General features: G+C 40.8%; 1 protein-coding gene across 2 annotated transcripts in view; it reads right to left on the reverse strand.

The window, feature by feature from the left end:
* Positions 1-27,443, reverse strand: part of camsap1b (calmodulin regulated spectrin-associated protein 1b) — a 103,449-nt gene that overhangs the window by 10,530 nt on the left and 65,476 nt on the right. For both annotated transcript variants that reach the window (XM_067969877.1, XM_067969876.1), the window contains exons 9-14: positions 27,300-27,391; positions 20,753-20,837; positions 15,381-17,976; positions 7,323-7,459; positions 4,359-4,567; positions 2,681-2,810 (exon numbers count right to left, since the gene is read on the reverse strand). In XM_067969877.1, coding sequence (XP_067825978.1) covers positions 2,681-2,810; positions 4,359-4,567; positions 7,323-7,459; positions 15,381-17,976; positions 20,753-20,837; positions 27,300-27,391 — 3,249 coding nt within the window. The remainder of the gene's footprint in view (positions 1-2,680; positions 2,811-4,358; positions 4,568-7,322; positions 7,460-15,380; positions 17,977-20,752; positions 20,838-27,299; positions 27,392-27,443) is intronic.

Genomic DNA, 27,443 nt, shown 5'->3' on the forward strand with positions numbered 1-27,443 from the left:
CGTCCAGAAGGCATTCGACAAGGTGCCACATAAAAGATTATTGCTCAAGATAAAGAATCACTGGATTGGGGGTAATATTCTGGCATGGGTGGAGGATTGGTTATCTAACAGGAAGCAGAGAGTTGGGATAAATGGTTCATTCTCGGACTGGCAACCAGTAGCCAGTGGTGTTCCGCAGGGGTCGGTGCTGGGTCCCCAACTCTTTACAATCTATATTAACGATTTGGAGGAGGGGACCGAGTGTAACATATCAAAGTTTGCAGATGATACAAAGATGGGAGGGAAAGTAGAGAGTGAGGAGGACATAAAAAACCTACAGGGGGATATGGACAGGCTGGGTGAGTGGGCGGAGATTTGGCAGATGCAATACAATATTGGAAAATGTGAGGTTATGCACTTTGGCAGGAAAAATCAGAGAGCAAGTTATTATCTTAATGGCGAGAAACTGGAAAGTACTGCAGTACAAAGGGATCTGGGGGTCCTAGTGCAAGAAGATCAAAAAGTTAGTATGCAGGTGCAGCAGGTGATCAAGAAGGCCAACGGAATGTTGGCTTTTATTGCTAGGGGGATAGAATATAAAAACAGGGAGGTATTGCTGCAGTTATATAAGGTATTGGTGAGACCGCACCTGGAATACTGCATACAGTTTTGGTGTCCATACTTAAGAAAAGACATACTTGCTCTCGAGGCATCTCAAAGAAGGTTCACTTGGTTAATCCCGGGGATGAGCGGGTGGACATATGAGGAGAGGTTGAGTGGATTGGGACTCTACTCATTGGAGTTCAGAAGAATGAGAGGCGATCTTATTGAAACATATAAGATTGTGAAGGGGCTTGATCGGGTGGATGCGGTAAGGATGTTCCCAAGGATGGGTGAAACTAGAACTAGGGGGCATAATCTTAGAATAAGGGGCTGCTCTTTCAAAACTGAGATGAGGAGAAACTTCTTCACTCAGAGGGTAGTAGGTCTGTAGAATTTGCTGCCCCAGGAAGCTGTGGAAGCTACATCATTAAATAATTTAAAACAGAAATAGACAGTTTCCTAGAAGTAAAGGGAATTAGGGGTTACGGGGAGCGGGCAGGAAATTGGACATGAATTTAAATTTGAGGTTAGGATCAGATCAGCCATGATCTTATTGAATGGCGGAGCAGGCTCGAGGGGCCGATTGGCCTACTCCTGCTCCTATTTCTTATGTTCTTATATGGAGAAACGGTTTCATAGGAACAGGAGTAGGCCATTCAGCCCTTCGAGCCTGTTCTGCCATTCAATTAGATCATGGCTGATCTGTATCTAAACGCCATTTACCCACCTTGGTTCCATAATCCCTTGATACCGCTGTCGAACAAAAATCTTTCAATCTCAGTTTTGAAATTTTCAATTTCCAATGTTTGCTGATGATTGCACACTGTTCAGTTCCATTCGCAACCCCTCAGATAATGAAGCAGTCCGTGCCTGCATGAAGCAAGACCTGGACATCATCCAGGCTAGGGCTGATAAGTGGCAAGTAACATTTGTACCACACAAGTACCAAGCAATGACGATCTCCAACAAGAGAGAGTCTAACCACCTCCCCTTGACATTCAACGGCATTACCATCGCCGAATCCACCACCATCAACATCCTGGGGGTCACCATTGACCAGAAACTTAACTGGGCCAGCCACATAAATACTGTGGTTACAAGAGCAGGTCAGAGGCTGGGTATTTTGTGGCGAGTGACTCACCTCCTGACTCACCAAAGCCTTTCCACAATCTGCAAGGCACAAGTCAGGAGTGTGATGGAATACTCCCCACTTGCCTGGATGAGTGCAGCTCCAACAACACTCAAGAAGCTCGACACCATTCAGGACAAAGCAGCCCGCTTGATTGGCACCCCATCCACCACCTTAAATATTCACTCCCTCCACCACCGATGCACCGTGGCTGCAGTGTGTACCATCTAAAAGATGCACTGCAGCAACTCGCCAGAGCTTCTTCGATAGCACCTCCCAAACCCGCGACCTCTACCACCTAGAAGGACAAGGGCAGCAGGCGCATGGGAACACCAGTACCTGCACGTTGCCCTCCAAGTCACACAATCTTGACTTGGAAATATATCGCCGTTCCTTCATCGTCGCTGGATCAAAATCCTGGACCTCCCTACCTAATAGCACTGTGGGAGTACCTTTACCACACGGACTGCAGCGGTTCAAGGCGGTGGCTCACCACCACCTTCTCGAGGGCAACTTGGGATGGGCAATAAATGCTGGCCTTGCCAGCAACGCCCACATCCCATGAATGAATAAAAAAAAAGCTATTTCTTTACAGAGAGCGGAGAGAATGTGGAAGTCGCTGCTGCATGCAGTGTTTGAAACAGATAGTACTGAAAAGATTTAAGGGACAGTTTGACACATACATGATGGAGAAGGGAAGAAAAACTAGGGTAGGGTGGAAAGAGGTAATTAGAGCAAGAAAGGGCCTGTATGGAGCATAAACACCAGCATAGACCAGTTGTGCCAAATGGCCTGTTTCTGTGCTGTAGATTCTATGTAATTCTATGTAACAGTGATATACCTACAGTGCAAATGTGATCCGAATAGGGAGATTAATATATTCTTTGGTAAAGTATATTAATTTTGCTTTGGGAATGTAAAAATTAATTCAATCTATGTCCATTTCAGGGACATTTGTGTTATGCTTACCTTTGTGAATAACCACCACTACCACTGCCACTCCCACCGCCACCACCTGAGTTCACACTTTCTGCTTCGGTGGTAGCAGCTGACGCCAGGGAGAGACTGGAACCAGACTGAGCACTGCTCAGATTATCCGCTAAGTGCAAGAAAACAAAACCAGAAACTTCAGTCAACAATTTCCTGTTCCAATCTCTATAGCTTAAGTGACAGTTTTCTTCTGTTTTATAGTGCAAGGCAAGTAGGAAGCCAAGGTAGACCTGAGCTGATGGCATACTTTCCGGAAAAAGAGAGAATTAAAATCCTGATTTATCTTAACAAGAATTTCAGAATTATACTTTTTTATCCAGTCTTTTTTTGGCCATACAATTCATTGTCCATACAGTAAAACTGTTAACAGGCGTATAAAAATGGAAAATCGGTTCTGACGTAAGCATTTTTCTCAATTAAAATAAAATTGTTGGGAGTATAAAATAGGAAGTTGTAAGCTAATATTTTATGGTCAGAGTTACCTTCTCTGTTTTAAAGACCATTCTGTAATAGGATGGATGAGCACATGCATTTCAAGACTTTCCCTATGGCATTTAAAATTACTGTTTGAGGTGCATGAGAATGGTGCGAGTTGACCCACCCTCCAATTTCCTCTTCCTCTAACAAGTACCTCATCGCCATTAGGTGCATTCCTATATTTACCCATTGGACTACAAATTTGCCATTGCATTTCCTTTTCGCACACCAAAATCACTAATTTAACACTACTAAATCCAAAGGAAAACAATTTAAATCTTGCCGCTAAATTTTTGTTCTCCTGTTTGAACAATTTCACTGTGTGACTTAGGACACGAGTAGAAAAGCCCACAAGATGCAGACAAAAGGAGGTACAACACTTAACCTATTTTAGCTGATGCATCTACGGAAAAATAAGTTATAGATTTCCGCCCCACCCACCCCCACCAACTGATATTTGAATGAATTTAAAGCTTTTTTTTTTGCACCCAATATTCTGATCATTCCAAGTCATTTGCACGCAGTTTACAACTCCACTTTGCGTTTTTGAAGGTCCAGTAATAGTTTATTCTCATCGGCCATAGTGATAGTTTGTATTCTCCCTGCAATCTTTGTCAGGTAGGAAGGCAAATTAAAGACTCCTCCATATCTTCACCTGAAAATCCATTCTTTGAAGGGGTGACAGATAGACAGCTTCCTGAGTTGTAGGATGCCATCTAGTGGCAAAGTAGGGAACTTAACTAATGTGAAATGTCATTTCAATCTCTACAAGTATGTTTTAAAAAAAAGGGGGATTTCTGCTATTACAACATTTTACTTCAAGTGTTAGGAGATAATAGATGCACATAACTTCAGCCTAATATTAAAAGCATTGAAATATAGTTTTAAGGATAGTCCAGGCAGTCCAACTGGCACTTTTTAAAACACAACTTTGCAATAGACAGTTATACACTGCAATGCACCTGTGTGAAAGTGAGAGTTGCCTGGAGGGATGACTCATAACACTAAGCTCTAGTGCAATTGGGAGTCAGAACAAGACCGGGTAACTCAGTTATACTGCTATTTTTACATCAATGCACAATTAAAACAGTACTGCATTGCTGCAAAACCAGCAGTATAATTGCACCTTCTTAAATAACTACACCCATAACACTCAATTTCATCCTACATTGTGACTTACGGGTAGAAGGATATCTAGATGGTGGTTCACTATAGGATTCTTCCCGATGGACTGATTTTGGACGTTGCTTCTTAACTTTAGGTTTGGGTTTACCAAGCCCTTGTTCCTCCAGTATTTCCTGCTGCTTACGCCTCAGATATTCCTGTTTGATCAACTCTCTTCGTGCCTTCTCCTCCTCTTTGCGAATCCGGTCCTCTTCAGCTTTGCGCCTGTAATAAAATCAACCAAATGTTCTCAACAGGAACACTTTATGGAGATGACGTGTCAAATAGATATTTATGAAGACCTTGAATAGAAAACCATTAATGTTGCACTTTTTAAAGAACTGATTTTTTTGCAGTTGCACTGAAGTACAGAGAATCAGAGAAATATGTAACCCAGGTTTTTAAATGATTTAATATATTTACAAGAGAGGATGTAGCTGAGTTACACTGATGCATACAGTCTCAAACAGGTTACATTTCAACATGTTAGAGTGGCAAAACAAAAAGTCCATCACAGAACTTCCCATTTTATCCCATCACTACCTGTTATGTAGCAGGACAAGTAGAATTATCTTACTTATCTTGATCTTAAAAATAAACAAAAGGTGAGGGAGCTGACATGTCTAAAGAATAATGGATACATGAAGCTTAAAGTGCAAAACTTTAAAATTCATTTACCAAACTCTATTGCTATGTATTTTTATCAAGTCATTTGGGATACACTAACCTGGATGTAATATAATATAGTACTTCCATACAGTATCAGTTAAATTATTTTACCCTGTCAAGAGGATGCAGTCTTTTTAAAAAAAAGACTCTAAAAGTTCACATCCAATATATATTTGAAAACATCAATGCAAATATGACCATGAATACTTTGAGAACAGATAGCCATACTTTTATAATACATGATGAGAAATGAAAATGCTATTTCTGCAGTTCGAACATAATTCCTATCAATATATACATTTTTCATGCAACAAAACGTTCCAAGGTGCTTTACAAGAGGACTGGAGAAGGACAAGCAGGAAGTGGGAGGAAAATTAAATGAAGGCGTGGTCGGAGAGGAGAGCTAAGTTTCGAAAAGGTTTTTGAAGGGGAGGAGAGAGGTAGCAAGGAGGCAATGATTAAGAACAGAATGCAAGAGTGGAGGCTCAAGGTCAATGATGTTGAAGAGGAGGGAAAAAGGACAGAGTAGACCACAGTTGTATTTATGCAGTCCGTGACAGATCAGAAATCTGTCGTTTTTTATCGTCACAGGATTCCTCCTACTGTTCAAAGACTAGAAGACTGCAAGATGATGGGTGCCAATGCTGTGAACTAATAATTGTAACAAGGGTTTCTGCTTAACTTCTAGATAATGCCACAATCGCTAGATATTTTGAGTATAAAGTCAGACTCTGGTTTGTAGGGAGTGCAAGCTCGCCTACAGGAGTCATCTTAGGCTCACAGCACAACAGAACCATTTGGTGAAGCCCTAAAAATGTAACAGTAGACTAGAGTTGGATGAGCAGAGAGTTGATGTATTTTTGCAGTGTAAACAGTATTTCTACCTATGCATGTAAAATAAAACCTCCTCAATATACAAACATTTGCTGAATGAATCTAGTAACATTCAATTCAGGGACCATGTTAAAAGTATAGTACCACCATCCAGAATATTATTCAGCAATAATTCAGATCCAGATGCCATGGTCAGTTATGATATGCTATGAAAGTAGCAATACTGTTGCAAGACTAATTGAAGGCACAGACAGCACAAAGCGCAAGAGAACCCGGAATTATTTTGCACTACACACTGTATTCAAGACTTGAATCAAAACAAATACTAATAAAATTAGGCACAACGAAAAGATATTAAAGAGCAAAAAGAGACAAAGCTCAATTTAAAAAGGGATGTGCCCTCAAACAATGTCATACAACTACTTTGTTAAAAAGCCAGATTATTTATACCTGTCAGTGACCACTTGCTACCGTGTTTTATTTTGAACTCCCACACGGAGTTCCACTCAAGTGACAGAAATAAGGGCTGTGAGTAACACTCCCAATTCATGCTGTTACTATGCAAGTCTGCTCCTAGGCTCTTCCTAGCATGCTCTTTTAAAAAGCAAAAAATGGGAACTGAGAGATATGGATAACTAAATTTGAAATTCTACGGCAAACTAGTAGAACATACTACCCTCTAAGTATTACATTTCATTTGTGCTTTGAAAACTATTAGCGTGCTTCTAATAAAGTAATTTCTTTCTACACCTATGTGATTTTTTCCCCTCTCAACATTCTACAATCCCACCTCCGACTGATGGACTGGAAGTGTCAAAGGGGAATGAAGTATACAGTCAGGAGCAGGGGTGGGGGGGGAAGTTAACTCAGATATTAAGCCATCCCCTGAAAGGCAGTTCAGAATAATACTGGCAGAGGCAAGTGACCTGATCACACCTGGCCAGGGAATATTTCATAGTTTCAAGGAATCTAAATAAAAATGGGAAGGGGAGAAATTAAATCAAAAAACAGGAAGTTAGAAAAAAAAATTACAAAATGAAAATTACATTTGTGAGTAAAACAACCAACTGCTGTGAAACAGAATTATAAATCCTGATGCTGACCAGAGAGATACCAGAATGGGGTTTGAATGAAGACTCTACAAACAAGAGTCAGGCCAGCACTCAAATTTTTACTATATGTTTATTAGAACAAAACATGTTCCACTGTAGTAATATAATTTATAGGTTTAACCCATCTGGACTCTTTTGAGATTAACTGTTTCAAATGTCCCATTTCAATTCATTGCACATTTTTTTCAACAGTCATCTTACCTTACAACTTAATTGCAGGCAAAAATGGACTTCACTGCAACAGTGTTCAGAAACCAGTAGGTTTTAATGGCTTTTGCTTCTGGTTCACAGCACAGAATCACTGGACCACATCTGACACTACACTTGCATCCCTATTTCTATTTTAAAACTCACTGATGCCTCACCTTGCTTCATCTCGTTTCTGTTCTATCTCAGCCTCCAGCTGCTGTCTTCGTAAGCGAGCTTCCTCTGCTTTGCGCTGCTGCTTAAGGAGGAATGCAGCACGCTTCTTTGCCAGCTCATCTTCTGCTTTCTGATCATCCTGAAGGAATCAAAAAAAAACTGTGGTTGACTGGTTCAGGACAACATGCACTAATAAACTACCAGTCCTAACTTTAAAATCACTAGCTTACAGTTGCAAAAAATGATCTTTCCACTCAGATTTTTTTTTCTATATTCTACTGGCTGATATCCCATAGCTGTTTTACAATGACAGAAGCATTGCACCAGGTAATGCACAATGTATCATTCTGCTGCTGAGGTGGGGTTGTGTTTAAGTAGGCCTATCCTTCTAAAGCCACAAAATGTAATTGCTGTAAGTAAACCTCCTCAGGTCATTTAAAGTTTAATTACTGTTTGATGAGGGAAATTTTCCAGACTGGAAGAAGCTTGTAAATTTTCAACTGCATGTCAGAAAAAAAAGCATTTAGTATTTTGTACTATCTGAAGCACGGAAGGACTGTCAGGACTTTTGTTATGGACAGATTAAACTTTCAAATTTTTCTCCTTACCACTAAAGCTACAGATCATTTCAGGTCCAGCAGTAAATACTGTAGTCTCCCATTTCTGACATGAAAGGGTGTTGATAACTTCTAAATTTGCACAATTCCCACCACTTGGTGACATTTGTGCAGAAACAGAACAGCACATTACACTTTTACAGAGTGCCACCATAGGTCTGGAATTAGGTACTACAATTCTAGAAATTCATGTATAAAATTAAAGGGCAATTTTTTTGCATGCAAAATGCAAAGAAATTTCATGCGTTTTGTCTTAAGACATGAAAATTGAGTCTGTTTCCTGCTGTTCATTCTTTCAATTTCTAGCAAGTTTCTCTTGAAATAAATGTGTTTTGCTCAGCAACCATTTAACTTTTAAACCCTTTTAAGTGCCGGTGGGGTTGAACGGCAGAGGTACGCACATCCTTTCTGCTGTAGTATGTTTGTATTATATCCAAAAAACAGTACTTTACACATGGGTGGAAATATTACCAATTTGAGGTCTAGTCCATTAGAAGATATCCCTCAGATGTGAAAGGCAAGCGAACAGAATGCGCTACTGTTGTAGCACTTGATTAAACTAGTGACTCGAGTGCAATCAATCATTTTTAGTTTGTGTCGCGCAGTTAAGGTTTGAAGCTGTTTTTGCAAATTAATGTGTCTATTTTGTCTCCGGTCCTGAAAGTAATCATACTTGTCTAATGGCATCCTAAAACATCAGCAGTTTCAGATTTTCACCGCAAAGGGGGTCAGAGTGCACAATTAGGCGCTACCTCTCTGTATTAACATTTATTAACCACTTCTAGCCCTAGAGTATGGGTCTACATCTTTTAGAGCTATCTTGTACTGTGGAATGCAACGAAAAAGCAACAACTCCAAAAAATGGGAAGAACTCTCGAGTTTCTAAAATGGACATCTCTTACTATACTGCCCATGCATTTCACACATCCTTAATGGTGTTTCTGAAATCATGACATTAAATGGGCATGCAAAATAAATAGGAACAAAAACAATGTTTGTAAAGCATTCATTTAACTAAATGGAACATTATTGGGAATACATAAACTTTTATTTGTAGATTTCTAATTCTAAAAATGAACCATTAAACATCATAATGATCCACAACAGATTAAAGTAGCATTGTATTAACAAAAGTGTTTGGCAAACTGCTCGCATTTATCCGCAAGCACAACTCAATTACAAATTATATCAGTTGCCTGTGATCAAAAGGAGAGAAGTTAAGGCTCTTATTAGATTAAAAGCAGCTTACAATGTTGACAAAAAGAGTAGTAAACCTGAGGATTGGGAGGGTTTTAGAAATCAGCAAAGGATAACCAAGAAATTGACAAAGAGGGAGAAAATTGAATATGAGAGTAAACTAGCAAGAAATATAAAAACAGATTGTAAGAGCTTCTACAACTATATAAAAAGGAAGAGACTAGCGAAAGTAAATGTGCATCCCTTAGAGGCAGAGACAGGAGAAATTATAATGGGGAATAAGGAAATAGCAGAGACGTTAAACAAATATTTTATATCTGTCTTCACAATAGAAGACACGAAAAACGTACCTGAAATAGTGGGGAACCAAGTGTCTAATGAGGGGGAGGAACTTAAAGTAATTAAGGTTAGAAAAGAAAAAGTTTTAGAAAAATTAATGCGACTAAAAGCCGACAAATCCCCAGGACCTGATGGCCTACATCCTAGGATTTTAAAAGAGATGGCTATAGAGATAGTGGATGCATTGGTTCTAATCTTCCAGAATTCCCAAGATTCTAGAACAGTCCCCGTGGATTGGAAGGTAGCAAATGTAACCCCGCTATTCAAGAAAGGAGGGAAGAGAGAAAATAGGGAATGATAGGCCAGTTAGCCTGACATCAGTAGTAGGGAAACTGCTAGAATCCATTAAGGAAGTGGTAACAGGGCACTTAGAAAATCATAATATATTTAGGAAGAGTTAACACTGTTTTATGAAAGTAAAATCATGTTTGACAAATCTACGAGAGTTTTTTTTGAGGGTGTAACTAGCAGGGTAGCTAAGAGGGAACCAGTAGATATAGTATATTTCGATTTTCAAAAGGCATTCGATAAGGTGCCACGCAAGAGGTTGTTACACAAGATCAGGGCTCATGGATTTGGGGGTAATATATTAGCATGGACTGAAGCTTGGTTAATGGACAGAAAACAGAGAGGAGTAAACGGGTCATTTTCAAGTTGGCAGGTTGTAACTAATGGGTTGCCGCAGGGATCAGTGCTTGGGCCTCAGCTATTTACAATCTATATTAAATGGCTTAGATGAAGGGATCGAGTATAATGTATCCAAGTCTGCTGACGATACAAAGCTAGGTGGGAAAGTAAGCTGTGAGGAGGACGCAAAGGGATATCGACAGGTTAAGTGAGCGGGCAAGAAGGTGGCAGGTGGTGCATAAAGTGTTGAAATTGAGGTTATTCACTTTGGTAGGAAAAATAGACAAACTGAAATTTTTTTTAAATGGTAAGAAACTATTAAATGTTGGTGTTCAGAGGGATTTGAGTATCCGTTCAGCAAGCAATTAGGAAGGCAAATAGCATGTTGGCCTTTACTGCAAGGGGTTTGGAGTACAAGAGTAAGGAAGTCTCGCTGCAATTGTAGAGGGCTTTGGTGAGACCATACCGAGAGTTCTGTGTGCAGTTTTGGTCTCCTTATCTAAGGAAGGATATGCTTGCTTTAGAGGCGGTGCAACAAAGGATCACTAGATTGATTCCTGGAATGAGAGGGTTGTCCTATGAGGGAAGTTTGAGTAGAATAGGCCTATACTTTGGAATTTAGAAGAATGAGAGGTGATCTCATTGAAACATAAGATTCTAAGAGGGATTGACAGGGTAGATGCTGAGATGATGGAGTCTAGAACTAGGGGACATAGTCTCAGGATAAGGGGTTGGACATTTAGGACTGAAATGAGGAGGAATTTCTTCACTCAAGAGGGTTGTGAATATTTGGAATTCTCTATCCCAGCGGGCTGTGGTTGCTCAGTCGTTCAGTACATTCAAGGCTAAGGTCAATAGATTTTTGGACTCTAAAGGAATCAAGGGATATGGGAATCAGGCAGGAAAATGGAGTTGAGGTCGAAGATCAGCCATGATCTTATTGAATGGCGGAGCAGGCTCGAGTGGCCATATCGCCTACTCTTGCTCCTATTTCTTATGTTCTTATGGAGGACTTCCCCGGACAGATCAGATCAGATATTTGAATGGATTGTTGTAAAGTGATTCCTCACCTTTACCTCTGCATCAATACGATTTATGAAAACATTGCTGTCAGTAAGAAAGAATAGCACAATTCTATTTTACATAGAAGTACATAGAATGTACAGCACAGAAACAGGCCATTCAGCCCAACAGGTCCATTCCAGTGTTTCTGTTCCACACGAGCCTCGTCCCTCCATCTAACCCCATCAATATATCTTTCTATTCCTTTCTTCCTCGTGTTTATCTCGCTTCCCCTTAAATGCATCAATGATAATTCTAGTATTCTTACTATTTCTCGTACTCTTGAAGACTGATCAAAGATTCTATAAAATCTTACACTTTTGGGCTGGAGTCATTCAATTTCAACTCAAAAGTTCAGTACCGGCCTGGAATTAAGTCCTGACCAATACTGATCTTCTGAGGAGTTTAGTCACTGAGTTGTACACTTGTGATTGAGAAGAAAACTGATCTTCATTCAGCTCAATAGCAGGCAACTAGAGATGGAGCTTGTGAATACAACATAACACCATCTTTTCTGGTGGGAAAGTCAATGTAAACCAGCATAAAATAGTCCTCTGATCAGCAATATTTCCTCTTCGCGACAAGATATCCGTTGCAATTGTCTTCCTCAATCGGCAAAAAATTATAGAATAGTTACAGCACAGAAGGAGGCCATTTGGCCCATCAAGCCCACGCCGCCTCTTTGTAAAAGCAATTCAGTTAGTCCCATTCCCCCGCTCTTTCCCTGTAGCCCTGCAAATTTTTTCCCTTCAAGTATTTATCCAATGCCTTTTTGAAAGCCACAACTGAATCTGCTTCCACCACCCTTTCAGGCTGCACGTTCCAGATCATAACTACTTGCTGCGTTAAAAAAGTTTTTCCTCATGTTGCCTTTGGTTCCTTTGTCAATCAGCTTAAATCTGTGTCCTCTGGTTCTCGACCCTTCCGCCAATGAGAACAGTTTCTCTTTATTTACTTTATCTAAACCCTTCAGAACACTCCCCTTTCCCAGGCTTCCAACATAAACCAATTTAAAACAGAACTCAAACAGATGGTTGGAATGCAGCTTCCTGTTCCAAAAATTCAACATTTGTCCACTATTTCCCAAACAGTAGAAGAAATACTAGAGAAGTTATTTTAAATTGATCAATGATGCTGATCTATAGAAGAGGAGTCACTTCACAAGACTCCATTCAAATTACTGAGGAGTTCGGGGAACTCAAATGTCTTGGTAAACTCTTGGCTTGTTGTTACTGAAGCTTTGGCTCTTAAATACACATTGTTCCCATTATTCTGTGGACTGAAGTCCTTCTTCTGCGTCATCATGGAGCACTATTTGAATAGTATCACTCATAATCAAATGCACTTCAATATACTCACCCTATACTACAGAGCTTTGTACGGAATACCAACTTATACAACTCCATGCCAGCAGCATAGAATAAATTAGTGTCCTCGTGTGTATGGAATTTATTCCACATATACAAGATAAAGAACTGGCATTTATATAGTGCCTTATAACATATCTCGGAAAGGTCCCAAAGAACGTCACATACCATAAGCTATTTTGAAGTACAGTATCTGTTATGTAGGCAAACGTGACAGCCATTTTGCACACAGCAAAATTCCACAAACAGCAGTGCAATGAATAACCAATTAATCAGTTTTTGGTGATGTTGGTTGAGAGGAGAGTGGGAGAACTCCATGGTCTTCTTCAAATAGTACAATGGGATCTTTAATATCTACCTGAAATGATGAGGACCAGAACACTCAGGCACGAAGACACCAGATATGTTTGACCACCATGTTTAAGAATACTTTTATGAAAGGCAAAAGGTAAATCCACAAGCACACTGCAGCTCAAAACTGAAAGCATTTCCCAAACAAGTAAATTCTGATGAACGGTCAGCGACCTGAAATGTTAATTCTGTTTCTCTCTCCACAGATGTTGCCTGACTGGCTGAGTGTTTTCCAGAATTTTCTGTTTTTATTTCAGATTTCCAGCATCCGCAGTATTTTGCTTTTGTTAAAAAAATTGTTCAGCCACCAATAAAACATCAAAACAGTAATCAAAATGGAGTTTAGAAAATATTTTTTTTTTTTACAAGTCATGATTGTAAAACTTGATCCTATCTCATTCTACAGTCTATTTTAAGTCAACAGTATTGTAGAAGTATCATTGTTAATCCTCAAAGGCATTTTAAAGATGGCGAGGGAACAATAACTTGCATGCATTTAGTGCCTTTAAAGTTGAAAAGCATTCAAAAGCACTTCTCAGAATAGTCATCAAAAAGGATACTGAGCCAAAGAAGATTAGAAGGGGTGACTAAAAGCTTAGTCAAAGAGATGGGTTTTAAAGAGGATCTTGAAGGATGAGAGGGAGGTGGCGAGGCAAAGGGGCTTAGGGAGAGAATTCCAGAGTATGGAGCCTAGGCAGCTGAAGGCACAGCTGCCAAAAGTGGAATGGAGGGAGAGAGGGGGAACGCACCTGAGGCTAGAATCAGAGGAACAGAGAGTACCAGGGTGGGGGGGGGGGGGGGGAGAAAGGAGTGGTGGAGGTTACAGAGATAATGAGGGGCTGGACCATGAAGGGATTTAAACACAAGGATGGGAATTTTAAAGTTGAGGCACTGGGGGACCGGAAGCCAATGTGGATCAGCGAGGACAGAGGTGATGGGTGAGCAGGACACTTGGTGCAGGATAGTTTTGAATGAGCTGAAGTTTATAGAGGTTGGAGGATGGGAGGTTGGCATGGGGAACATTTGAATAGTCGAGTCTGGAGGTGACAAAGGCATGAATGACGATTTCAGCAGACGATGTCCAGAGGTAGGCACAGAGGTGGACGTAGGTAGCCTTTGTGATGGAGAAGATATGGGATCAGAAACTCAGCTCAGGGTCAAACAGGACACCGCGGTTCCAACAGTCTGGTTCAGCCTGAGACACAGGTATAGGAGTGGGCCATTCAACCGCTCCAGCCTGTTCCGCCATTCAATTAGATCATGGCTGATCTGCATCTCAATTCCATTTGGTTCCATTTTACAGCCTTGGTTCCATAACAGTGGCTGGGAGCGGGATGGAATCGGTTGCAAGGGTACGGAGTTTGCGGCACGGGCTGAAGACGATGGCTTCAGTCTTGGAGGAAACTACTGCTAGTCCAAGACTGGATGTCGGACCAGCAGTCCGATAACAGAGGCAGTGCACGGGTCGAGAGGGGTAGAGCTGGGCATCATCAACACAGATGCGAAAGCTGACCCCATATCTGTGGATGAGGTTGCCATACAGATGAGGAACAGGAGGGTCAAGGATAAATCCTTGGGGGCCTCCAAAGGTAACGTGCGGAATGGCAAGACAAGCCATTGATGGAGATACTCTGGCTATAATTGAATAGTTATGAGTGGAACCATGCAAGGCAGTCACACGGAGCTGGACAACGGAGGCAAGATGTTGGAGGACGACGGAGTGGTTGACCATGTCAAAGACTATAGAGGTCATGCAGAACAAGGAGAAGCAATGCGTTATGGTCAGTCACGAAGAATGTCGTTTGTAGTTTTGTTTAGAGTCATTTCAGTGCTGTGGCAGGAGCAGAAACTGGAGAGAAATGAGGCAGCTCAGGACACACTGAAATGCATCAACCCTTCATATGCTCCAGTGACAATGTGCATTACACACTAAAAAAAATAAAACATGCATTAAAATTTACAATACACACAGATACTGACATCAAAAGGCAGCAATGGAGATCAAAGGACACAACACAAATTTGAAAAATAAAAAAATTAAACCCTCTGAACATTATAACTCAAAGAATTTGCTTTAGTTGATTTTTAATATTTTTTCCCTTATTTGTAATTAAGACAGAAAATTTTAAAAGTTTCTACACTTTGTAATAGACTTTTCCAAGATGTACCAGACTTTCTCCATTCAAATCAAATAAACATGCTTTGCCATTTATTTTGACTGACTGAATTTTATTCTACGTCAACCTGATTTAATTCAACGGAATTTGCGACATCTCCAAATCTGATATGATGTATCACAAAATCTGATTTATTGATCGGAGGAGTACATTAATTATACCCTCAAGTTTGCAGGTGAAGAACACATGATTATTGTAGTTGCGTACAAGTTGCACGGATATCACAAAGAAACATTATTACAAAAAGCTATCCTGGTGGTAAGTGCCTCATCTAAAAATCAAATTTTCAAAAGTTGCTACATGAGGTCACAAGTATGACTAACCTTGAAGAAAAATCCCAATCCAGACTTCTGATCAGATTCACCGATCACCTGATTGGTAGAAATGCCGTGGCTTTCAGATGCTTCATCTTCTGCAGGTGTCTTCAGTTCAGAGATATCTACTTCTATGAGGTTTGCCTTGTTTTTGGATTGTTCCTCAATAGGAATGTTCTCTTTCCCTGAGCTGTCTGAAGAGTTTAATGATGGGTGTTCAGGCTTCTTTGGGGTGCTAACTACTGCCTCAGTGTTGATTTGTTCATAGAAATAATTATAACTCTCTTTTTGGGATGCAGAAAGCACCAATGCCCGCTGGTTACTTTCCTCACCCTGCCTGAGGCCATCAGCATCCTTTGTCCTTTCAGAAGTATGCTCTGCAGAACCTTTAGAAGACCTGCCTTCTAAAGTCCCTGTACTAACACTGCCATCAACAGCAATATCCTCAGACTCAGACTTAAGTGGTTTACTACCTGGGAAGGATCGCAAATGGGGCAGAGTTTCTATACTGTGTGTAGGTGTGATAATACGAAAAGAGCAAGAGCCTTGCATTTTAGAATCCCGAGAGACTTTTAACTCTGTTGGCCTCGCTGAACGGGGGGTTTTCGTTGGAGCACTGCGTGGTTGCTTACGCACAGCTTGTGATGGGCTACCCCCTGTGGGCGATAGCGGTTCCACAATCTGCACTGCTTGTCTGACCTTTTGGTCCTGCAGGGTGCGATTAACATTTGGTAGCGGTATGGCCGGCGCCTGGTCCTTAAGCTTCATCAGGAGTTCCTGTTGCTGCGAAAGCTTATGCATCTCAAACTGAAGGTTGCTCAGAGTTTCATTAAGCTTCTCAATAGAACGGTTGTATTCATTCATATCAACATCTGCCGTACCATCCTCAAAACCACTGTTAGAATTCACCTTATTCTTGTCAACATCGTGAGCTGCCTGAGAGGATTCCTTTAGCCACCGTTGCCTAACTGCAGCAATGCTCTCTTGGATATCATTTTCTGTGATTTTCTCGCGTAAATCTTTTGTCCCCACTTCTTCCAACTGTTTTAAGTAATCCTCTTTGGCCTCTTGGTTTGCAAGATCTTCATCTGCTTTTGGGGGCTGGGATATAAGAGCAACAGTTTCCTCACGACTTGGACACTTAGCTTCCTTTGAAGCTAAATGTTCAGGCTTAAGTGGTTGGGGAATACCTTCATTCTTCCCCTTTTTAACAATATGCAAGAAAGCTGCTTTGCCCAATTTTAGACGCTGTCTGGCAGAAAGCGCTTCCATTTTCTTTTTCTGAGCTTCAATTGTTCTGCGTTTCTCCTCAAGCTGCATGTGAAGCTGAACAAGTTCGGAGGCCAGCATCTGAGCACTGTCTTTGGTCTGTCTACTGGGACTCTGTTCTCGTCTCTGTCTCCAAGTCATCATGGGTGAGGGGCAACATTCTGACCCATCTGGAGTGGTTTTCTGAGAGCTACTTGCGCTGGACTTTGCCTCAGCGCTGTTGAGTCTTTGTAGTTTACGTTCAGCAAAGCTGGTCATTCTAATACTGGTACTAGTCATGGATGTGCTGCTAGCCTGAGAGATTGTACTCAGACAAGGGCTGGAACGCCCACTGGCACCATCCTTGTCCTCATGTTCTTTCACCTTCATATCATGATGCAATTTGCTAGATTCCTCTTCCCCACTGTAACGGCTTCTAACTTGTTGGACCTCCACATCGGCAAGTAGCTCTTGTTCAGCCTCTTCCATATCTAGCACTTCTGAATCGGAATCTTGCACAGTCCATGTTGTGTCACGCGGTTTACTGCTGTCTACAGTGGTTGCATTGTTTACTAATACACCATCCAATCCTTCAGGGTCACCAGTGTGAAGAAAAAAACCCCCAGACTCCTCCTGGGTTGAAGCTTCGACACCACCACTAACCAAAGGCCTAAAATTACTTAAGGAGACTCCTGATGCTTCAAGGTGTTGCACAGTCTCTGCAGTGGTTGGATCAGTGACCACTGTGAAGTCCGAGCTAGTTATGGGAGTGAAAGTCCTGTTAATATCTGCTTCAGCATTGGCATTCACTGTCTTTTTGCGTGTTGAAGGCAAATGCCCATCAGCTATTCTCTTTGCTGAGGCAGGTCTGTATTTTCCCTCTCCACTTTCTTCATACTTGTTAACAAGGAGGAGATTTTCCTTGGCTGGTTTCAAGATTGCAGGCATTAAAGGTTCCAAGAAGAAACCGCCAGTTTGGTTTGCTACTTCAAGATCATTTTGCTGTCTTTTGGGCGACTTTGGTGGCAATATTTGATTTGTGGCTTTTGCAACACTTGAATCACTTTGCAACTCAAGATCAGAATCGTTAACCAGTCCCCCATCTGACTTAATTATTGCTATAAGCTCCTCATCATCCTCATCTTCTATGTCCACGTTCCTCAGCAAGCTTTTTCCATTGCTTTCTGCAGGTGGGGAAAGTAACTGAGACTGATGCTTAGGGGTTACATTGACTATATTGGATGCGAGACTGTCTTTGCTGATAGACCTGGCCAGGCTAATGCTATCACCAGAGCCGACATCTACATCACTGTCAGTTGCATAATGAAGGGCAAATGGTGTTGGCTGAGACAAGGGTCTGAAAAAAAATTAAGAGCATCAGACACAAGACTCACAGAATGTTCACAATACACATTTACCAGTGGACTGTTTGCAAACATATTCTGCAGATTTGCAATATTGATTATTAACAATTAGAAAAATGTACAGAACTACAAACAAATAAGAACTCCAGCAATAGTTTAACAACTACAATATTATATTTTTGATTTTGGTGCAAGATTGCCATCGCAGGCCTCAAAAGGATTAATTTTTTTTTAAATGCTTAGTCCTTTGAAAAGTAGCAAATTTATTGTATGCTGCAACCTTTTAAAATACAGATGCACTGAGTAAAATGAACTATATTACATTATAATCATGACAGGTTCAAAATAAAACCACTTCAGAAATAGTTACAGGTAATTATTAAAACAATATTCATTTATTCAGTTATACCCCATACCGAAATATACACATGTAGCACACACAATCTCTCAGCAGAGGCATGAGAGCAAATACACAAATTATCAAAATTGAGATTTTGAACTGGTTAATGACAGCCCTTTTATTTCAGCCATAGTTTTGTAAATAACTGGGGCTTTTGGGGAGAATATTTCATCTTCATAAATCTACAGAACATGCTCGTTTCGCTAACTGTATGCTTCAGAGGGAGCCAGAAGACAAATAAAAGTCTGCTGCAAAACTGGATTAATAAGTTGCATCTTTTGGAAGCGGTTAGTAGTGTATAACAATATGCTGGAACTAGCAAATGACAAATACAGAATGAAGTTGAAAATTGGTGCATCTCAGGGTTTGATTTGGCACCTAGATCAAAGAGAATGCCTGCATTACAAGAGGAAATAAGCCCCACCTATAGTAATTATCAGATGTAATTATCTTAGTTAGTGGAGCTGTGAGGAGAAACCTTTATTCGCCCTGCTTACGACCGGTGTGGTAGGTACTTGCCATGTCAGATCTCAAATTAAACTGAAGAGTCTATGTACTCTGTGGCTCCAACACCAATTGTCTTGCTGTAGTTGTACATTATCAGTACCCCTGCTGACCCTATAGCCATCAGCAATTTAAAAATTCAGTATCAAGTCAAGAGCATTTTCTCAAAATAAAAAAATGTTAGTGATCCTACATACTTTCTCTCCCCTTGTAACTATCAGCTTTAAACTAGAAATTAAAAATCTCCTTGCTAAAAAAAGTTACGGTTGTAGAAATCATTCTTAAAGCAATCAAAATATCATAAGACAAAAATGCATTAAACCCCTACCCCATAAATGCAAATTGCAAACTAAGCAATTTTCAAAAAGCCAAGCACAATATTGATTTGTTACACTGCAGTTGTTGTGTGTCATATTTTAGCAACTCTTGCATGACAGTCATAGATTTGGGCATTTTTACTCAAGGTAGTGTGAATTTATTATTCTAGGGAGTAATACGCTGGTTACTGAAAGCACGTTCTTTAAAATCGAGGGATGAGAAGGCAGCACTGCAGATCTTTATTTTAACTTTTATATTTCGCACTAATCTACATATTACACGTTGGCAGGCTGTTCAACCACAGGGGCACCATAGCTGAGTCCAATCCTGTCCTCTCTAATGTGCACACACCTGCACTTCCAGCAGGAGTCGCTAAACAGCAATCAGGAGTGGAAATCCATGCTGACTTTGGTCTCCTGAACATTGGGGCACTAAGGCCAATTATAGCATGCCTACTAAGCCCATCGCTGGCTGATATGGTTCGGCTACTCCTTGCATAAACTTGCTGAGCCATAAGGGATGCCTTAATAACACCTGTCCCCAGCCTGGACTATTTCACCCTTTCAGAAGAGCTAAGATGAAGAAGGCTAACTCAACGGCAGAACGGAAGGGTGAAGGCTAGGTGACAAATTTTAAAAACAAGTTGAAGATTAAATCTTAGATTAATTCTGGTTGTTGTGGCCTTTTGTTTATATTTTATACAAAATCTAATATTAAATCATAGAAGTATATGGGGGTATATGTGCACAAATCGTTGAAGGTGGCAGGGCAGGTTGAGAAAGTGGTTAAGAAAGCATATGGAATCCTTTATGGATAGAAGCATAGGGTACAAAAGCAAGGAGGTTATGATGAACCTTTATAAAACACTGGTTCGGCCATAACTGGAATATTGTGTCCAGTTCTGGGCACCGTACTTTACCAAGGATGTGAAGGTTTTAGAGAGGATGTAGAAGAGATTTACTAGAATGATTCCAGGGATGAGAGACTTTAGTTACGTGGATAGGCTGGAGAAGCTGGTGTTGTTCTCCTTAGAGCAGAGAAGGTTGAGAGGATATTTGATAGTTATTCAAAATCATGAAGGGTCTAGACAGAGTAGATTGAGAGAAACTGTTCCCATTGGCAGAAGGGTCAAGAACCAGAGGTCATAGATCTAAGGTGATTGGCAAAAGAACCAAAGGCGACATGAGAAAAAACTTTTTTTTTAAACCCAGCGAGTGGTTGTGATCTGGAATGCACTACCTGAGAAGGGGTGGTGGAGGCAGATTCAATTGTGGCTTTCAAAAGGGAATTGGATAAATATTTGAAGGGAAAATATTTGCAGGGCTACGGGGATAGGGCAGGGAAGTGGGACTAGCTGGATTGCTCTTGCAGAGAGCCGCACGGACTCGACAGGCCAAATGGTTTCCTTCCTTCCATTCTATGATTCTACCATTTATCTAAAGGTTAAATCTAATTATTAAATCAACTAAGTTCCATTTACCTATAGATTCAGTCAAAACAAATATCAACAAAGTAAACAAGTGACATTAAGGTATTTTTGCATTTACCTTGGTTTTCTTTCTTGCCAAGCCAACACTGAGCCTCGTGGCTGCCCATCAACTCGAGTTAAGGAATTCGAACGATGTCGAGTATCTAAACATTTTAAATAAAAAGAACGTCAACAGTGCATATAAAACTCATTACTGCACAATTTCTTTTGAACATATTCAGACTAGATTCTTACAGGGGGGCATTTTTTGTTTATTCTGTCTACTGAATTTATTTGACCAATGTTTTGTGACTTTTAACTTAAAGCCAAAATACCCTATGGACTCTACATCTGAAGCATGTTAAATATGGCAACATAATAAACACACACACTCTGCTAGCCAGAAGATCTGACATGGGTACAGAACAATTGAATTACAGGGTAAATTCAGCGATCTCACACACCCAGCTTAGAGCTGCACTCAAAGGGAGGGTGGGTCAGAGACAGAACACTGCAGCTCTAACCATTGCTCCCTTTGTGCTTGAGGAGGGAGCAATGGTAGTGGTTTTAAAAGGTACAGAGCAATGCTTGAGGAGATGGAACCATTTAAAATGTCAGCTAGTGTGTCATTAGGGTACAATAGTGTGATGATTATGGTAGTGGATTAGCAACCCAGAAGTTGTGAGGATGGGGAAGAGGATGTGGGGAGGAGAGAAACTAGGGCAACAGTGGGAAGGGAGGTGGGGCCATTAAGGAGGAAACATTCCCCTGGCTACCTCATAGCAGGATTGGTGATGGCCTAGGAACAGATTCCCTGCCTGACACTTTGACACTTGTGGTGAATAACCAGGAAATGAGTGTTGAGGAAAATCCTTAGACCTCATCCAAAATATACAATACACACAAAAGATTAGATTAAATACAGAAATTACTAAAGAACTGAAGAAATACATTAAATTACATGGAAGTGTCTGATCCCACTGTATATTTTAACTAATAGGGAGATAAATATGTTATAGCTTTTGGTTAAAGCACATTTAAATGATTCAAACTTGCCCAACAACATAGTTGTTTCAGTTTTTTTTTGTTATCAGCAGATTATCTTTATTGCCCTCAGCTAATATTTATTGTGCACTATTCTGGATATAATTTATCAACTCAGACATATGCTCTGCTGGTGACTGAAAGACTTTATTGATGAGTAGGTAGACCACACAGTCCGGGGGTTCCCAAGTTCAATCCTAAGTCTGTGCTGATCTCAGCCAGGCTGGAGGTAGGGGTTTTATAATTGGGCTCACTGCTCCTGGATTTTGGGGAGGAGAAACAAGCAGAGTTCACACTGCTCACTGGTATCCAGCAACGCCTAGTGATGATGCACTTGGGAGGACAGTGGGGGCTCAGCTCTGGTGCCCTCATCATTGAATAGCCTGATGAAACTCACTATTAAGACTCACACATAAATAACTGCCACTTGGACAAAGTACCAGAGGGCGACTGGTGCTTCTGGAACCATACCCTAGCAAAGATCAACGTATTCAGGAAAGGAGCAGAGGAGACAAAACTGATGAGGGAATAAAATGAAAATAAAAGCAGACAGACATCCACTTGACAGTCTGGGTACTTGTTTCGAATTCTAACATAAGAATCGCTGAATTTACCCTATAATTCTATTGTTCTGTACCCATAGGTCAGGCTAGGGTGTGTGGCCCAGCTAAGAGTTCCATATACAAATGCACGGAGTATAAGGAATAAATTAAATGAACTACAGGCACAAATTCAAATTGGAGGGTATGATATGATAGCTATTACTGAGACATGGCTGCACGATGGTCAGGATTGGGAACTAAATATACCAGGTTATAAGGTCTACAGGAGAGATAGGGAAAATGGAAGAGGGGGAGGAGTAGCCTTAATGATTGGAGATGAAATCACTTCAATGATAAAGGGGGATATAACGAGAGGTAAGCAGCCAACAGAGACCTTATGGGTTGAATTGAGAAATAGGAAAGGATCTAAGACTATAGTGGGAGTTGTATATAGGAGCCCTGGCAGCAGCTCTGAAGTGCTAGATTGTATAAATGCAGAGATTAGACAAGCGTGTAAGAAAGGCATAGTGGTCTTAATGGGGAACTTTAACCTTCACATAGATTGGGAAAAGCAGACTAGCAACTGTCAGAAAGGTAGCGAATTTCTTGTGTGTCCGGGATAGTTTTCTACAGCAGTATGTCCTCGAGGCAGCAAGGGGGCAAGCCATACTAAATTTAATAATGAGTAATGAACCAGGTTTAGTTAACGGCTTAACTGTGCGTGAACATCTATCCAATCGTGATCATAACATGATCGAGTTCAATGTAGTGTTTGAAAGGGAAAAAACTGAATCAGCTGCGAAGATTCTAGACTTGGACAAGGCTGACTTCAATGGGATGAGACAGAGACTGTCCATAGTAAACTGGGCAAATCTGTTAATAGGTAAAACGACTGATGATCAGTGGGAAATGTTTAAAGAAACATTTAACGTGATACAGAATCAGTTTATACCCGAGGGGCAAGAACTCTACTTGCCAAAAAAAAGAGCCATGGACAACTAAAGAGGTATGGGACAGTATAAGACATAAGGAAAGGGCATACAAAAAGGCAAAAAATGGCACAGTTCCTGGCGAATGGGAAAGATACAAAGATCAACAAAGGGTCACAAAACAGATAGTAAGAGCTACAAAAAGAGAGTGTGAAAAGAAACTCGCAAGGGATATCAAAACCAATACGAAGAATTTTTATAGTTATATTAGGAAAAAGAGGGTGGTCAGGAGCAGTGTTGACCCCTTAAAAACTGAAAGTGGGGATATTGTCATTGACAATGGGGAAATGCCACACATGTTGAACAATTACTTTGCGTCAGTATTTACAGTCGAAAAAGAGGATAGCATGCCGGAAATCCCAAGAAAACTTATATTGAATCGGGGACAGGGACTCAATAAAATTAACATAAGTAAAGCAACAGTAATGAAGAAAATAATAGCACTAAAGAGTGACAAATCCCCAGGACCAGATGGTTTCCATCCCAGGGTTTTAAAGGAAGTAGGTGAGCACATTGCGGATGCCCTAACTATAATCTTTCAAAGTTCTCTAGATTCAGGAACTGTCCCTCTAGATTGGAAAATTGCACATGTCACTCCGCTTTTTAAGAAAGGAGAGGGGGAGGGAAACCGGGGAATTATAGACCAATTAGCCTAACATCTGTTGTGGGGAAAATGCTGGAGTCCATAATTAAGGATAGGGTGACTGAACACCGAGAATTTTCAGTTAATCAGAGAGAGCCAGCATGGATTTGTGAACAGTAGGTCGCGCCTGACAAACCTGATTGAATTTTTTGGAGAAGTGACTAAAGTAGTAGACAGGGGAATGTCAATGGATGTTATTTATATGGACTTCCAGAAGGCATTTGATAAGGTCCCACATAAGAGACTGTTAGCTAACATAGAAGCCCATGGAATCGAGGGAAAAGTACGGACTTGGTTAGGAAGTTGGCTGAGCGAAAGGCGACACAGAGTAGGGAAAATGGGAAGGTACTCACATTGGCAGGATGTGACTAGTGGTGTCCCGCAGGGATCTGTCTTGGGGCCTCAATTATAAGAACATAAGAAATAGGAGCAGGAGTAGGCCATCGGCCCCTCGAGCCTGCTCCGCCATTCAATAAGATCATGGCTGATCTGATCCTAACCTCAAATTTAAATTCATGTCCAATTTCCTGCCCGCTCCCCGTAACCCCTGATTCCCTTTACTTCTAGGAAACTGTCTATTTCTGTTTTAAATTATTTAATGATGTAGCTTCCACAGCTTCCTGGGGCAGCAAATTCCACAGACCTACTACCCTCGGAGTGAAGAAGTTTCTCCTCATCTCAGTTTTGAAAGAGCAGCCCCTTATTCTAAGATTATGCCCCCTAGTTCTAGTTTCACCCATCCTTGGGAACATCCTTACCGCATCCACCCGATCAAGCCCCTTCACAATCTTATATGTTTCAATAAGATCGCCTCTCATTCTTCTGAACTCCAATGAGTAGAGTCCCAATCCACTCAACCTCTCCTCATATGTCCACCCGCTCATCCCCGGGATTAACCAAGTGAACCTTCTTTGAGATGCCTCGAGAGCAAGTATGTCTTTTCTTAAGTATGGACACCAAAACTGTATGCAGTATTCCAGGTGCGGTCTCACCAATACCTTATATAACTGCAGCAATACCTCCCTGTTTTTATATTCTATCCCCCTAGCAATAAAAGCCAACATGCCGTTGGCCTTCTTGATCACCTGCTGCACCTGCATACTAACTTTTTGATCTTCTTGCACTAGGACCCCCAGATCCCTTTGTACTGCAGTACTTTCCAGTTTCTCGCCATTAAGATAATAACTTGCTCTCTGATTTTTCCTGCCAAAGTGCATAACCTCACATTTTCCAATATTGTATTGCATCTGCCAAATCTCCGCCCACTCACCCAGCCTGTCCATATCCCCCTGTAGGTTTTTTATGTCCTCCTCACTCTCTACTTTCCCTCCCATCTTTGTATCATCTGCAAACTTTGATATGTTACACTCGGTTCCCTCCTCCAAATCGTTAATATAGATTGTAAAGAGTTGGGGACCCAGCACCGACCCCTGCGGAACACCACTGGCTACTGGTTGCCAGTCCGAGAATGAACCATTTATCCCAACTCTCTGCTTCCTGTTAGATAACCAATCCTCCACCCATGACAGAATATTACCCCCAATCCAGTGATTCTTTATCTTGAGCAATAATCTTTTATGTGGCACCTTGTCGAATGCCTTCTGGAAGTCCAAATATACTACGTCCACTGGTTCCCCTTTATCCACCCTGTACGTTATGTCCTCAAAGAACTCAAGCAAATTTGTCAGACATGACTTCCCCTTCGTAAAGCCATGCTGACTTTGTCCTATTAAATTATGTTTATCCAAATGTTCCGCTACTGTCTCCTTAATAATAGACTCCAAAATTTTACCCACCACAGATGTTAGGCTAACTGGTCTATAATTTCCAGCCTTCTGCCTACTACCCTTTTTAAAATTCACAATATTTATTAACGACTTAGATGAAGGCATAGAAAGTCTCATATCCAAGTTTGCCGATGACACAAAGATTGGTGGCATTGTAAGCAGTGTAGATGAAAACATAAAATTACAAAGCAATATTGATAGATTAGGTGAATGGGAAAAACTGTGGCAAATGGAATTCAATGTAGACAAATGTGAGGTCATCCACTTTGGATCAAAAAAGGATAGAACAGGATACTCTCTAAATGGTAAAAAGTTAAAAACAGTGGATGTCCAAAGGGACTTAGGGGTTCAGGTACATAGATCATTGAAGTGTTAACAGGTGCAGAAAATAATCAAGGCGGCAAATGGAATGCTGGCCTTTATATCTAGAGGACTAGAGTACAAGGGGGCAGAAGTTATGCTGCAGCTATGCAAAACCCTGGTTAGACCGCACCTGGAGTACTGTGAGCAGTTCTGGGCACCGCACCTTCGGAAGGACATATTGGCCTTGGAGGGAGTGCAGCGTAGGTTTATTAGAATGATAGCCGGACTTCAAGGGTTAAGTTACGAGGAGAGATTACACAAATTGGGGTTGTATTCTCTATAGTTTCGAAGGTTAAGGGGTGATCTGATCGAAGTTTATAAGATATTAAGGGGAACAGATAGGGTGGATAGAGAGAAACTATTTCCGCTGGTTGAGGATTTTAGGAGTAGGGGGCACAGTCTAAAAATTAGAGCCAGACTTTTCAGGAGCGAGATTAGAAAACATTTCTACAAAGGGTGGTAGAAGTTTGGAACTCTCTTCCGCAAACGGCAATTGATACTAGCTCAATTGCTAAATTTAAATCTGAGATAGATAGCTTTTTGGCAACCAAAGGTATTAAGGGATATGGGCCAAAGGCAGGTATATGGAGTTAGATCACAGATCAGCCGTGATCTTATCAAATGGCGGAGCAGGCACGAGGGGCTGAATGGCCTACTCCTGTTCCTATGTTCCTATAAAATGTCAATTTAAATCTGGTCAGCAGCAAAATTAAAGGTGCTTCTTCACCTACAAATAAATTTCTCAGGTTTGAATGCTGGTCATGCTGTACTTCATAACGGCCCTATAAACAACTTTAGTAAAGCAAAATGAATACTGTAAAGTGAAACTATAACTTTTGAACTGGGCAGAACACTTTCCTTCATCTTACGTCTCAGCCCACTGTGATTACAACAATGTAAATAACCAAGATTTTTTTTAAATGATTAAATCACAGACATTATGAAACTATCTTGCACAAAAATAGCCCAGTGATCCTTTTAGAATTTTTTTTAAAAACATCGGAATGCACGTTTTACAGCTCAAACTGCCAGTATACATTAGAAAAAGCAGACAAGTAATTTACTGTAGGCAATTACAGATTAGATAGTTAATACTGCATTAAATAATCATAGTGGCCACCAAGTTTTTCCAATTGAACTATTCATGGATTCCCTTAGTCCTTCCCCACCCCCGCCTGAGGAAACCAGCATTTCTTAAATTCATCTACTTATGCTCATTAGTACATTCTCCAGCTTGTCTACTCTGCAACCATCTTACCTGGGCTGTCTTCGCTCGACAGAGGGGATTTATACTGCCTCTGTCTTAAGGGCAATAGCGGGTGGGATGGACTGAAGGCAGGGCTTCCTTTACTATAAAAAAATTACAAAATCAATTTATATTGAATTTTTAGAAGCATTTTTA

Source organism: Heptranchias perlo, chromosome 31, assembly GCF_035084215.1.
Source record: "Heptranchias perlo isolate sHepPer1 chromosome 31, sHepPer1.hap1, whole genome shotgun sequence".
Classification (NCBI taxonomy): Eukaryota; Metazoa; Chordata; class Chondrichthyes; order Hexanchiformes; family Hexanchidae; genus Heptranchias; species Heptranchias perlo.